The 13238-nt window shown below is 53.2% G+C and overlaps 1 protein-coding gene across 3 annotated transcripts in view; it reads right to left on the reverse strand.

The window, feature by feature from the left end:
- Positions 1-2581: 2581 nt before the first annotated feature.
- Positions 2582-13238, reverse strand: part of WNT5B (Wnt family member 5B) — a 94723-nt gene continuing 84066 nt past the window's right edge. For all 3 annotated transcript variants that reach the window (XM_036866194.1, XM_036866195.1, XM_036866197.1), the window contains exons 4-5: positions 10926-11218; positions 2582-5977 (exon numbers count right to left, since the gene is read on the reverse strand). In XM_036866194.1, the coding sequence (XP_036722089.1) occupies positions 5519-5977; positions 10926-11218 (752 nt within the window). In that variant the 3' untranslated portion in view covers positions 2582-5518. The remainder of the gene's footprint in view (positions 5978-10925; positions 11219-13238) is intronic.

Below are 13238 nucleotides of genomic sequence, written 5' to 3' on the forward strand. Positions count from 1 at the left end.
TTCTTTAAAAATATTTTTTGTCTTCTTTTTCAAAGGGAAGTATCTTTATAATTGTTTTTTTGGGGGGGGTTTTTTTGGCCACAAGGCATGCAGGATCTGATCCCCAACCAGGGCTCGAACCTTTGTCCCCTACATTGGCAGGCAGATTCTTAACCACTGTGCCACCAGGGAAGCCCTCAGATCAATTTCTGTCACTTGGAACTTTGAGAGAACAAACTACACTGTTTCCTCATCTGTTGAGTGAGAATCATCATTCCTCCAGCAATTATGTATGGAACCGTCTCTCTGCAAGGCACTATTTGAGATTCTGGGAGACAGAGCTGGGAACAAAAGAGATTTTTTAAAAGTCCTTCCTTTATGAAACTTCCCTTCTACTAAAAAGGTCTCTGGAAAACCAGTAAATCTAAGGGAGACAACAACGTCAAATCAGAGACTAGCCAAAGGGCTGGTTGACCCAACAGACAGAGCACAGCCCCCGGTCCTAGAAAGCATGCTAGAGGGCCAGGCCCCTTGAAACAATCACATCCCTTTTGGCTTTAAAATAAAATTGGTTTAAAGGATGCAGCTTTCTTTTTTATATATTTTTAAAAAGTATTTATTTATTTAGGCTGCATCGGGTCTTCATTGCAGCACACGGGCTTCTTAGTTGCAGCATGTGGGCTCTTAGTTGTGGCATGTGGGATCTAGTTCCCTGACCAGGGATCGAACCTGGGCCCCGTGCTTTGGGAGAGCAGAGTCTTATCCACTGTGCCACCAGGGAAGTCCCTAAAGGGTACAACTTTCTATAGTGTCTTTTCTTGTACGTCTTGGAGCAGCTGCTGCGGCCCCTTCTGATGGTTTGCTGACAGGGCCCACACTCGGGCCAGCTCTGTCTGTACTGCGGTTTCCTACCTGCTTTGGCCGTGGCAGCTTTAAGGCTATTTCCAGTTATCCTGGGAGCAGTAGAAATACACCTAAGTGACAAGTAAAATTTGCAAATCATTTAAAAACCTAATTTCAGCCACCTCTTCTCCCACTCCGTTATTTATGAAAACTACTCAGGAAGCCCAAGTTAACTGATTTGGTTCTATCTTCTGTTGCCACCTCGGGCAGAGCTGCAAATGGACAGAGCTGCAAATGGGACAGAGCAAAGAGCAAAGAGCAAAGGGCAGGCGGCAGGGGAGAAAGCAGAGCGTGGACAATCTACGTGAAAATCAACCGTGTGAAGGCTCTTCCACGCACCGAACATCTGACCCTCATACCTGGGCCAAACCTTCTTACTTAGGGGCAAATTACCTGGCATTCTATGTAAAATCAGGAATTAAAGCACCTTTCCTTATTGTTTGGGTATAACTACAGTGCAGATTCTTACATAACAAAGGACTCACAATAATACTTAGCAACCACGGCTAGGGGGGCCCTTCTCAGCCCCCAAGGCTTCTTCCAGAGACGTGAAGCTTGTCCTCCCAACCAGAGGGCAGGGGTTTCCAATAAAGACAGACAATTCATGTTCTGCAGCGTCTCAGCCAGAAGTGGTGACAGTTACTTTTATTTATTTTTTTTACATATTCCATGTCTCCAGTGCCTCTCTAACTCCCCTCCAAATTTAATGAAAGCGTTCATTCCTGTGTACTTGGTGGGCATGGGCGTGTACAAGCGCACGCACACGCACACATACCCCTTGCACGTGCACGCACACACTGAGGTCCCAAGATACATGTGACCAGGGTCAGTGGGGTCTGGCAATGCGTCAGGGCCTGTTTTAAGATGGAAATGAGGACTTTTCCCACCTTCTTGGGACAGTGCGGCTCTCCTCCCAAGAAATGGGCTTCTTTCTTGATAAATCACTGGAGCTGTAAGATCACTGTCTCGTGGAGCAGTTTCAACCACAGATGTCTTGCTATGGGCCCAGAGCTCCAGGGATAACAAAGCTTAAATAAAATTATATATATATATATATGTATATATTTTTTGGCCGCGTGGCATGCGAGATCCTAGTTCCCCGACCAGGGATTGAACCCATGCCCGCTGCAGTGGAAGTGCAGAGTCCTAACCACTGGACCACCAGGGAAGTCCCTAAAATAATAATGATTTAAGGGAGGAAGCAGGGCAGAATTGCAGAGGAAATAACCAACTTGGGGATTTAATACAAGTAGCAAGTTTTGTTTCTCAGCTCAAAGGATGGAGCGTGGATGACAACGAAATGCATTCTCCAAACTAGGACTTCGAATTCGGTTCCTGAGACTCTGGTCACAAAGCCTTTGTGAGTGGAGGCCTGGCCTCATCTTGACCCCAGCTCTGGCTGTCCTCCCACCCTCCCATCTACTTTAGGTGGAGGCAGTCAGGCATGCCTTTCTCCGAATTTCATCCTGAAGACAAGGTGAATGCCTGCACACACAGCTAAGTAAACAACACCTTATTATATTCATAGTGGATCTGTAGGCTTCCCCCCAGTCCCGGGTGGAACATCCCAGGGCAGATCGGTTCTGCTCTGTGCCAGCATCTTTCCCCTCTCATCAAATAGGCTCTCTGGGGAATTCCCTGGTGGTCCAGTGGTTAGGACTCGGTGCTTTCACTGCCATGGCCCAGGTTCAAGCCCTGGTCAGGGAACTAAGATCCCACAAGCTGCGTGGCACAGCCAAAAAAAGAAAAAAAAGAAAGGCTCCCCGGGATGGCTGCTTGGTCCAGGCATTTCATTAATTCAATTAGGCTACATGTTAATACATTTCAGGTGCCAGGGAATTCTGCACAGTGTTGCCAAGAGCACCAGGTTGGGAGTTAGGGCCCAGCTGCCTGTCTCCCTGTGGGTCCTGGGCTAGCTCTCAATGACTGTAGGTCCAGTAGAGTCTCTGGACCACCAGCGCAGGGTTCCCTCAGGTCCTTGATGAGGGTGCGGACAGTGGTCCTAGCTCCACCCCAGACCAAGTGAATAAAAATTTCTGGCGTTGCAGGTCTAGGACTCTGCATTTTCACAGCACACTAAGGTTTAGGACCTGCTCATAATTTGGAGGTCCTTATCTGGACACACAGGAGCTGGGGGTCTGACTGCCACACTCTCTGCTCAAACAGTCTACGGTTCTGAGCAGAAGCTTTTTTTTTTTTTTTTTGCTTCGCCGCACAAGCTTGTGGGATCTTAGTTCCCCGACCAGAGATCGAACCCTAGGCCCTGGCAGTGGAAGTGCGGGGTCCTAACCACTGGACCGCTGGGGAAGTGCCCAGAAGCTCAGTTTTCTAGGGCGGTCTCCATATTCTCCACCCACTTCCCACCGCCTCACCGGCCGCGTCACAGGCAGCTGCCAATTCACCAGGATCCCACAAGCGTGTGACAATAACTCTAACTTCATCCCAACCCATTTTGAACATTAAATAATCCCGAGACCTGGTTGTCAGCGGCTGCAACAATCACATGGGTGTCTGAACATACAACCTTCTCCCCAGTTGGAAGGAAAACATTGACTATTCGCCCATTCCCTTGCCAGGACTCTGCAGGAATAAGCTCAGCATGACAGGGGTGACCCATCTCCCTTTGTGAACATGGGGCCACTTTTTGGGATTGTGGGCAAGTCACTCCCAACTAACTTTCTGAAGTGTCTGAGGATGAACTGGGTCTCAGCTCTTCAACACTTTGAGCACCTGATACAAGGTAACTCTCGGGGTCTGTGGACCAGTGATGTAGGCAAGGGCAATGAAGCCAGACAGTGTTTCAAAACCCTGACCGTCACGGTTGATTTGGGTGACTGGTTGGTTTATTTGGTTAAATGCCAGCGATTGAAGCCAAGGACGTGCTTTTGATCTTTTGTGGGCCAGTTGGTTTAAACACTTTCTCTCATGGACCATTCCTCTTGAAAATGTTGACCAATCTGGGTAACCGTGCGAGGAACAGTTACAGGGAACACAGCCCTACGTCGGACGTTCCTCGGTGTCGGGTCAGGAGGTTCTTCTTTAGGTACTAAAGACACAGCAGGATATGGGACCGTGGATACCCTCAGGCAGAATCTCTTTTACACTGTTCTGCAGCATCATTTGCTCATTATAACCAAGTTAATTCCGTAATCCCATCACTTCCCCGGAAACAAATTTTTCTCACATAAAACTGGTGTCTTTTGTGGTTTCTGGCTCGCTGGACAGCCTGTCTCAGTGTCTCTCCCAGAAACTCCCGCCTTTTCTAGGGTGCCTGAGCTCTGCCTTACTCTCTCCTGTCCCAGATACTCCAAAACTGAAGCTCTGGCCCCCAAACCGGACATGGCAACACGGAGAAGCCAGCAGAGGGCATCCCCAACGCCTGTGGTCACCAAGAGCCCAGGAGGACTGGTGGGAGGTAAAATGGGGAAGGTGGGGAGGAGGAGGTAAATGTGAGGTTTAACCCTAACTCTCTGAATTCTCTTCAGGGCAGTGATACTAACGGCCATCATTTAACTCTGTGCTGCCCTTGGGGAGAAGGCGTGCACGCACGCGTCACCTTATGAATTCTCACGATGTCCCCCTGTCCCTGTAACACCAGACTAGGGCTCTGAAACGTCTCCATTCTCTTGCCCTCTTCCGTGCGTGCACCGGGTAGCAGGGTTTCCAAGGATCAGACTGAAAATAAAAGGACCCATGAAACATAACCGTGTGTCCAAGTAAGGAAAGAGAAAGTTCGGTGGAGGGTGTTTAATGTCAGAGGGGAACTACATCCGGGGCACAGGAGAAGAGCCCGCAACAGGCCGGCCGAGCAGGGCCGCGCCTGCCCCAGCTTCCCGCAGCGGGGCGGGCCGGCAGCAACCTCAGAGCGCCCGCTCCCTGCGCCGGAGCACGGTGCCATCCGCCCTCGCCGGTCGCCACCTGGCTTTCTGCAGCTCGGGCACAGAGAGGCCATGCCCTTCCTGACACGGCAGGTCAAACGACCCCTCCCTCCTGGTGCAGGAGCCCGCGAATCGCGGAGGAAAAGCAGTTCTCGCTGGAAAGGCAGGACCCGGAGTCGGGGGAAGGGCTGTCCCCCTGTGGTCCCCAGAGACGGCGTGGGGCCGGTCCTCTTTCCTGTAACTGTGGATTCTGCAAGCACGCACACGGACGAAAGTGCAAGGAGGCACTGGGCCTCTCATGGAACCGGCCGGTGTCCTGGACGAGACCCGGAAGATGCCAGGCGTGAGGCTGGGTTCCCGCCACTCCACGGGGCCGCCCGGCCCAGAGGCCAGGGTCGCAGGGCAGTCACCCACCCAGCAAAGACTCCAGACATCATCAAGTTCCCCCTCCGAGCACCACCTCTGTCCTCAAGGCCGCGGTGGCTAGACAGGGAACAGTCCCAAGTCCCTACCTCTTGAGAGGCCCCACCAGAGGCGGGGACAGAGCCCTTTTCCCACCCACTGGGAGCAGAGAACCAGCAAAATCCAATCCTCCAAGATTTCCAGCGTCTCTTAAATAGGCTTTTCCTTTCCGTTTTCTTCCTTCAGTTATTTACCATCCATCCTTTTCTTTATACAAATATAAAATAGATTTATATAGATTTATATCCTATAGACTCTGTGCGGCAGCGCGGAGGAGCACCGGCGAGCGGCCCTGGCTACTTGCAGACGAACTGGTCCACGACCTGCGTGCACTTCTTGCAGCGGACGAAGCAGCACCAGTGGAACTTGCAGTGGCAGCGCTCGGTCTGCACGCTCTTGAACTGGTCGTAGCCGCGGCCGCAGCACATGAGCGCGCAGCCGTCCAGGCCCTCGGACGTCTTGTTGCACAGGCGGCCCTGCGTGCCCAGCGAGCCCGTGCTCTGGTCGCGCAGGCAGTAGTCCGGGCTGGGGTCCACATAGACCAGGTCCTCGGGGGTGGGCTGCTTGAAGCGGCTGTTGACCAGCTCCAGCTTGCCCCGGCGGGTGATGCGCATGGCAGCCGCGCTATCGTACTTCTCCTTCAGCTGGTCCCCCACCTTGCGGAACTCCGCCAGCTGCAGCCAGCAGGTCTTGAGGCTGCAGGACCCCGAGACGCCGTGGCATTTGCAGGCCACGTCTGCCGTCTTATACACAGCCTGCGGGGAGAGGGGGAGGAGAGAGAAGGGGATGAGAAGGAGCATCCCTGACGGAAGACGCCCGGAGGCCGGCGAGGGCGAGCGCGGGAGAGGGCTGGCGGGGTGCGAGTGCGGAGGGGCGGTTTTCCAACCGTGTCCAAAGGTCTTTCCAGGTTGAAAGTGGATAAAAGGAACAGCACATAGAAAACTTCTGGGGAGGTGATGGCCATGTCTGAGTCACTACCAGGATGGCACACTTGCCCTTTTTGTTACCCATTTATTATCACTTGAAATTTGTCACAAGAAATGCGTCATCGTTACCAGCAGGAAAAAAAAAAAAGAAAAGGCTATTTCTATCTTGATCAAAGTCTCAAACAAATAAAAACCAGCCACATGAGTCTAGATTTTACACGATATGGAGCCCAGTCCAGAAAAAAGAATCGGCCGTACCGGGAGCCTGTAACAGAGACCGCTGGCACGGCCCTGGCTAGCCGAAAGCTACCCCCAATCCTGTCAAGTCCCCTAAGAATTAAACGGTCCCTTCTTCTGTGTTAACAGTTGGTCACTAGCTCCGCAGAGCCGTCGGAGCCTCACCATAAACCACAGCACATTTGTGACAAGACACCCCCTGGGAGTGGCTGTGAGGCAGGGGAGGGGCAGGCCCTCTGCGATGGGAGAGCAGACCGGTGGGTCCCTCTTAGGGCGGATGTCTTGGAAAACAAATCCACCCAGAAGTCACTGAACCACAAAAATGGGAGGGGACCTGAACGTGGGCTACCCCAAATCCAAATGGAAAAGCAACAGCAGACCAGAAAGCTGCTTACAAAGTGCCTTTCAGCGAAAGCATACGGATGCATTGTGTCAACTAGCCCTGGCAGCCGGCCCAGAAGTGCAGATGGCAGGATAAAGATGCAGGTCCGCCGCCCAACATTTTCTTCTGCCACAGCTATTGTCACCGACGCAGGCAGGACTCATCTGTCAAGGGTTTCTCTTGGCTTTCTTTTCAAGAGTCCCCAGATTGTGTCTTTATTCAGCACTGCGGCCGGGACCACTGCAGGTGCAAGAGGGAGCTTCAGCTGCATCAGCTCACATTACTCCTGTCCAAACTCTTCCTGATTTTTTTCTGGTACAGAACTATTCCCACTATTTTAGGGTGGAGAAACTCGCTCTACATGAGGCTCGATAAGCTGTGCAAGGGCCACCCAGGAAGGATTGCTCACCGAACTTGGGGCTTAAAAAAGGATTAGGGTGGAAAAGTCAGGCAGCCCCCTCCCCAAGGTTAAAGGCACCAGCACTTGGCTGGCAGCTCCAAGCCGAAGGCAGAAAGGAACTGACACCCCATTCCAACAGGGACTTCAAAGACGGGGCCCGCAATCTTCCTCTGGCGCAAATCCCCCAGGTCTGAGCTGGAGCCTGACATTCCTTGGAAATGGTCCTCGGTTTAGAGAGGGATGTCAGGCAGCTGGCGCTGTTAGAAGAAGAGGAAACATTAAGGGCCTAAAACTGTGTACCCGACACTGAGTGACTGGGGGTGAGGGGCGGATAAGCATCTCCAATGGGCAGCAAACACTTCAGGAGATTTGGGAGGGACAGGAATTTTAGTAAAACAAATCCGGAAGGGAGAGCGTCACTGACCCTCACTATTTAGACGTCCATTCTACCTTCTTCTAGGAAGAAAGACACCATAGAGACGGTACTGTTTGTATTTTAAATATTTTACTGTTGCTAATATATAGACGCTCCTCTTGCAAGAGAAGGAGGTTGGTAATTTTGGCCCTTGCTGCGAACTGAAAAAGCAAGAGAATGTTTTAAAATTTTTCTTAGGTCTACATCTCGCCCCCTGGCAGAGCCCCTGGCCCCTCTTCCGCATCTAACGGTGTGACAGAGCTTGGTCACTGGCAGGAACGTCACAAGGACGAGGCAGCTTTCACCTGGAAAACGCTCAGAGGCCCTTGAGTGACAAGGCAGTATCAACCCACCGCCCCTGGCTGCAGTATTGTAAAACAAGGTCATTAGAGGCTCTCAAAGGCCAAGAGAAATTTCTTGCAAAGTATGCCCAAGATTTACTCTGTGGTCAAGATGTCAGATCCTAGATATCCTACCCTTTAAAAAGATCTGGTTGTAAAATACCGGTCCGGGGCATTTTCAATCCCGGCCACCGCTTAGTCCTTCCTGAGGAAGGTTCTGTGTAGGTGTGAGGAGGTGGGAGGTGATTGATGGTGAGGCCTGCTCCTTGGAGGGGGGATAAGACGTAGAGAGGGACAGAGATTCCCCACCTGGAGCAGATGGAGGCCGGGGAGAGATAAAGGGCTGTGCAGAGGTGAGGAGACTGCAGGGAGGAGACAGAGGAAGCCGGGGAGGGGGTAGGACAGGCTGATGGAAGGCGCAGCCGAGATAAGGGCTGGAAAAAGCAAACAAACAATTAAGGGTGAAGAAATGAGGAGCCAGCAGAAGTGGGGCCCGGATGAGGATGAGTGCCTGGTCACCTCCGCATCTGCCCCGGGGCCCCAAGCACGGCTCCGAGCAGAGACAGGAAAGCCTTCCTGAATTTGACCTCTTGCTAGGAGGCCACGGGGAATTTTCCCTGCACTGTCACGTGCACACTGCCCCCCCCCCTCCAACCAAGAGCACAGCAGAGGTCCCAGGGCACCCCGGTCCTCAGGAGCTGGAGGAAGGAAAGTCTAACACCTCAGCCAAGTCCGCAAGGCTCCACTGCGCCTCAGATGCAGAGACGGCCGGCCACGGGGGATGGGAAAGATTGTGGGAGTACGTCGTATTTGAAGTGGGATCTCGAAAAATGGGTAGAATTTGGGCGTTCAGGAGATAAAGTGAAGACCTTAACCTTTCTTTTTTTAATCAGTCTTTCACGGTTAGACTCCCAAAGACTGGCAAACAGGAAGTCGTGGGAGACTGAGGCAGCTCCACAGATGCCCTCAGAGCAGAAGAGTTCTGGTCTCTCCACCCGGATTTATAGCACAATAGCCACGGATCAGAGCGACGGCCCGAACTCCTGACATGCCACAGCTGAACACCCATATCTGGCTAAACAAAACTAGCCTCTGGACGTGGGCTCTGCAAGGAAGATGCTGGGCAATGACCAATTCTAATTCTGACTTGATGTCACGCTAGTGATGGCGCTAGGTTTACACACGGGTACCATGTTCTACCAGCACCACAGGATGCTAAGTCATAGAAAAGGCATTTCCAATCCCCTTTGTTTGATATGTGCTCCTATGAAACGAGTTAATTTTTTAAAAAATTAATATATTAACACTTTTTAGAAGTATATCCATATCCTGTTACTGAATCACCAATGAACCAACATTAAATTTCTGAATTTATTTCTCCTCCAGAAACTGCTGCTCCTGTTTTTTCGTTAGATCATCTTTGGCTTCACTAAGTACCTTGCTGGGCCCCGAGCCCGGGCTTGACACAGACCTGAGTGTGGACAGCTCTCCCAGAGAGAGGTCTGTGTAGTCTCCTGAGAGGTCCGTGGCCCCGGCCCTTCGCCAGGACGGCCTCCTGCCACCCAGCACTCGGGCCTCAGACCTCTCTCCAGGGAGATGTGGACGCACATCCACAATGGACGCCTGAAGAGTGGAAGACAGAGCTGGCTGAGAGAGACCTCCAGTCGGTAGCAGAGGCAGACCCCGTCGGGGCAGACCCTGCTCAGGAGAGAGGAGCAGGCCGTGTGCTGAGACATGGGGGCTTCCTGAGCAGGTGCCGGCAGATGAGGCCCGAGCTCTCCAGCACCCGTGCAGGAAGCCCAGAGCCCTGGCCCAGGTGTGCTCTGCACAAACAATAAACCCAGCTCTCCCCAAACCTACATTTTAGTCTCCACTGAAATTGAGGCTCAGAAGACCCTCGCCTCTTACATGAGATTGATGAGACTGGGCCTTCAAAGGATAGTTGCCTTCCACACTTCCACTTAGGTTAAAGCACCCAAGTGTGTTTGCCATCAGTACTGAAGTGTGCTTTTGGACTGGGTCTCGGGATATGCATGATGGCAGCCCTGAAAAGTCAGCTCTGCTTTACCTGAGCCTCTAACAAACCATAAACCCTAGACGAGGTCTGATGGCCGAAACTTCCAATCATCCTAGCTGTTCAAATGACACAGGAGGGGCAGCGAAGACAAGAGGTGTCTGGGATTCTGATGATGAGACTGCACCTAAGTCCTACAGGCACGGATGTCCTGTGGAGAAACAGATAAGCCTAAAAGAGTGACAACTGCGTGTGTCTCGTGGGAAATGGAGCCTTTGGAAATCAAGGATGAGCTCCACAGTGTGGGGATCTAGGTCAGCATCCTAAGAATCTCTGTGGTCAGACTTACCCCCCTTCCTGGACCAGCCGCCATCACGCAGCAGAGCCCAGGAACAGCCGATGGTCTAGGTGTGTGCGTGGGCGGGGCCCTCTGTCCATGTGTGTGCGTGGGCGGGGCCCTCTGTCCAGGTGTGTGTGTGGGCGGGGCCCTCTGTCCAGGTGTGTGTGTGGGTGGGGCCCTCTGTCTGGGTGTGTGTGGGGGGCGGGGCCCTCTGTCCAGGTGTGTGTGTGTGGGGGGGGCCCCCTGTCTAGGTGTTTGTGGGGCGGGGCCCCCTGTCCAGGTGTGTGTGTGGGGCGGGGCCCTCTGTCCAGGTGTGTGTGTGTTTTGGGGGGGGCCACCTGTCCAGGTGTTTGTGGGGCAGGGCCCCCTGTCCAGGTGTGTGTGTGGGGCGGGGCCCTCTGTCCAGGTGTGTGTGTGGGGGGGGGGCCCCCTGTCTAGGTGTTTGTGGGGCGGGGCCCCCTGTCCAGGTGTGTGTGTGGGGTGGGGCCCTCTGTCCTGGTGTGTGTGGGGCAGGGCCCTCTGACCAGGTGTGTGTGTGTGGGCGGGGCCCCCCGTCCAGCTGTGTGTGTGGGTGGGGCCCCCTGTCCAGCTGTGTGTGTGTGTGGGCGGGGCCCGCCGTCCAGGTGCCCGTGGGGCGGGGTCGCTTACCCTCCGGCCGGCCTCGTTGTTCTGCAGGTTCATGAGCACGCGGCCCTGCTCCTCCGAGCCCTTGGCGAAGTTCTTCTCGCGCTCGCGGGCGTCCACGAACTCCTTGGCGAAGCGGTAGCCGTAGTCGACGTTGTCGCCGCAGCCGCCCCACAGCCAGTCCCGGGGCAGGTCCTTGGGCCGCGCGGCCCGGCTGCAGCCGCACGTGGAAAGCTCCCCCTCGCGGCAGGCGCGGCTGATGGCGTTGACCACCCCGGCCGCGCTCACGGCGTAGGTGAAGGCCGTCTCCCGGCTGCCTGCGGGTGGACGGGAGCCGGGTGAGGCCCCTGCCCCCTGCCGCCCCGCCAGCCCGCACGCCGGGAGGGGGCACCTCTCCCTGCCGAGGCCCCCAGGGTTAGAAAGCGCCCTGGACCAGGAACCGAAGTTGACTCGTCTGCCTGCGAGTCCCTTCAGCCCCGGCCTGCACCTCGTCCCTTCCGGAGAGGTTTCCCCGGCTGTGCCTTCCTAGGAGGCTGGCCTGAGCGGACGGGAGGGGGGCCTGGAGGCATTGGTGGACCAGGTGGGACGGCCGGAATGAGACTGGGCACGAATCATGGGACCCACAGTGCAGCTCTATCCTGGCAAACACCGCTCCCTCACAGGTCTGTTTCTCACCCTCCACGAGTCACACATCTGTCTTTTTACGCCTGCATTATCTATCTGGACAGCGGCCGAGACCAGGAGTAGAAATGAACTAGGATGACAACATCCAGAACCGTCTGAGCCGTTTCCCTCTGTCCCCCGAGGTCCACACTGCCGCCCAACCCGATGGTACTGGGGCACCACCTCCACGGACACTCAGCACGGTCTTTCTAAATATCCAGATCATTTCCTGTAAAAAATCCAAACCGTGTACTTTATTGCTATAGTGAACCGCTTAAGAACCCATATGATGGATGTTCTACTTCAATAAAAACGTTGATAAAAAATAACACCCAGCCACCAGGGACATGCAAATCAAAATCACGAGACATCACTTCACACCCACGAGGATGGCTATAATCAAAAAGGCAACTAATGACAAGTTGATGAGGATATGGAAAAACCGGAACCCTCATGTGTTGCTGGTGGGAATGTTTTAAGGCACAGCTGCTTTGGAAAACAGTCTGGCAGCTCCTCAAAAGGTTAAATGTAGAACTACCATATGACCCAGGAATTCCACTCCTAAGAATATATCCAAGATAAATGAAAACATATGTCCACAGAAAAACTAGTATGTGAATGTTCGTCGCAGCATTATTCGTAATACCCCAAAAGTCGAAACAACTCATATTGTCCATCAGCGAATGAATGGGTGAACAAAAGGTGGCATTATCCACGCAATGGAATGTTATTCAGCCATAAAAAGTAATGAAGTGCTGCGGACAGGATACAACATGGTTGAACCTTGAGTTATTATGGTAAGTGAGCCACTTGGCATTTTGTATCTGTATTGAACAGACACAAAAGGCCATGTATTGTATGATCCCGTTTATATGAAATGTCCACAATATGAAAATTCATAGAGACAGAAAGATTAGTGCTGTCTAGGGTTTGGGGAAGAGGGAGAAGAGGTGGAGAGTGACCACTTGTGGGTATGCAGTGTCTTTATAGGGCTGTGAAAATGTCCTGAGATTAGAGGGTGGTGATGGTTGCACAATCTGGTGAATACACACTGAACTGTACACCTCAAAATGCTGAATTGTACCATACGTGAATTACGTTCAGTAAAGCTGTTATGAGAAATGAAAAATAATACTCGTATGGACTCAGGTATGGAGGGAGGGGAGGCGTTCTTAGCAGGGAACTGAGATTCGGTCCTGATCTCAGCGATTAAACCAGGCAGGATCTTCTGCTCCCCACGCCACCCCCTCTTCTGAGCCTCCAAGGTCAGGGGTAGCCATCCCATGATCCTGTCTGGGCAGGTGGTGAGGAAGGCAGTCTGCAGTCACCGCACCTGGCCCTACTTCTGGATGGTCTAGGCACAACACAGTGAAGTTTGCAACCAGGACAGACAGGGCAAGTCAGTTTTTCTCCAGTAACCAGGGGTCAGCTTACGGTCAGGTGTGGAGCAGGAGAGGCCCCAGGAGAAACCAGGTGATGTGGGAAGCCACGCTCATGATTCAGCCCTCGGGACTGATGTTGGAGCCAGTGTGAACCACAGCCAGAGACAGGATCTATGGGTCTAGGGAGTTAGACTATGCGAGCTCCCAGGATGGTTAAGATGGCCAAGGGGTCTTAGGGAGGAGAGCCTGGGCACCCCTTTGAAGGAGTCATGCCTGAGAAGTCTCCCTAAAA

The sequence above is a fragment of the Balaenoptera musculus genome, chromosome 10 (genome assembly GCF_009873245.2).
Source record: "Balaenoptera musculus isolate JJ_BM4_2016_0621 chromosome 10, mBalMus1.pri.v3, whole genome shotgun sequence".
NCBI lineage: Eukaryota > Metazoa > Chordata > Mammalia > Artiodactyla > Balaenopteridae > Balaenoptera > Balaenoptera musculus.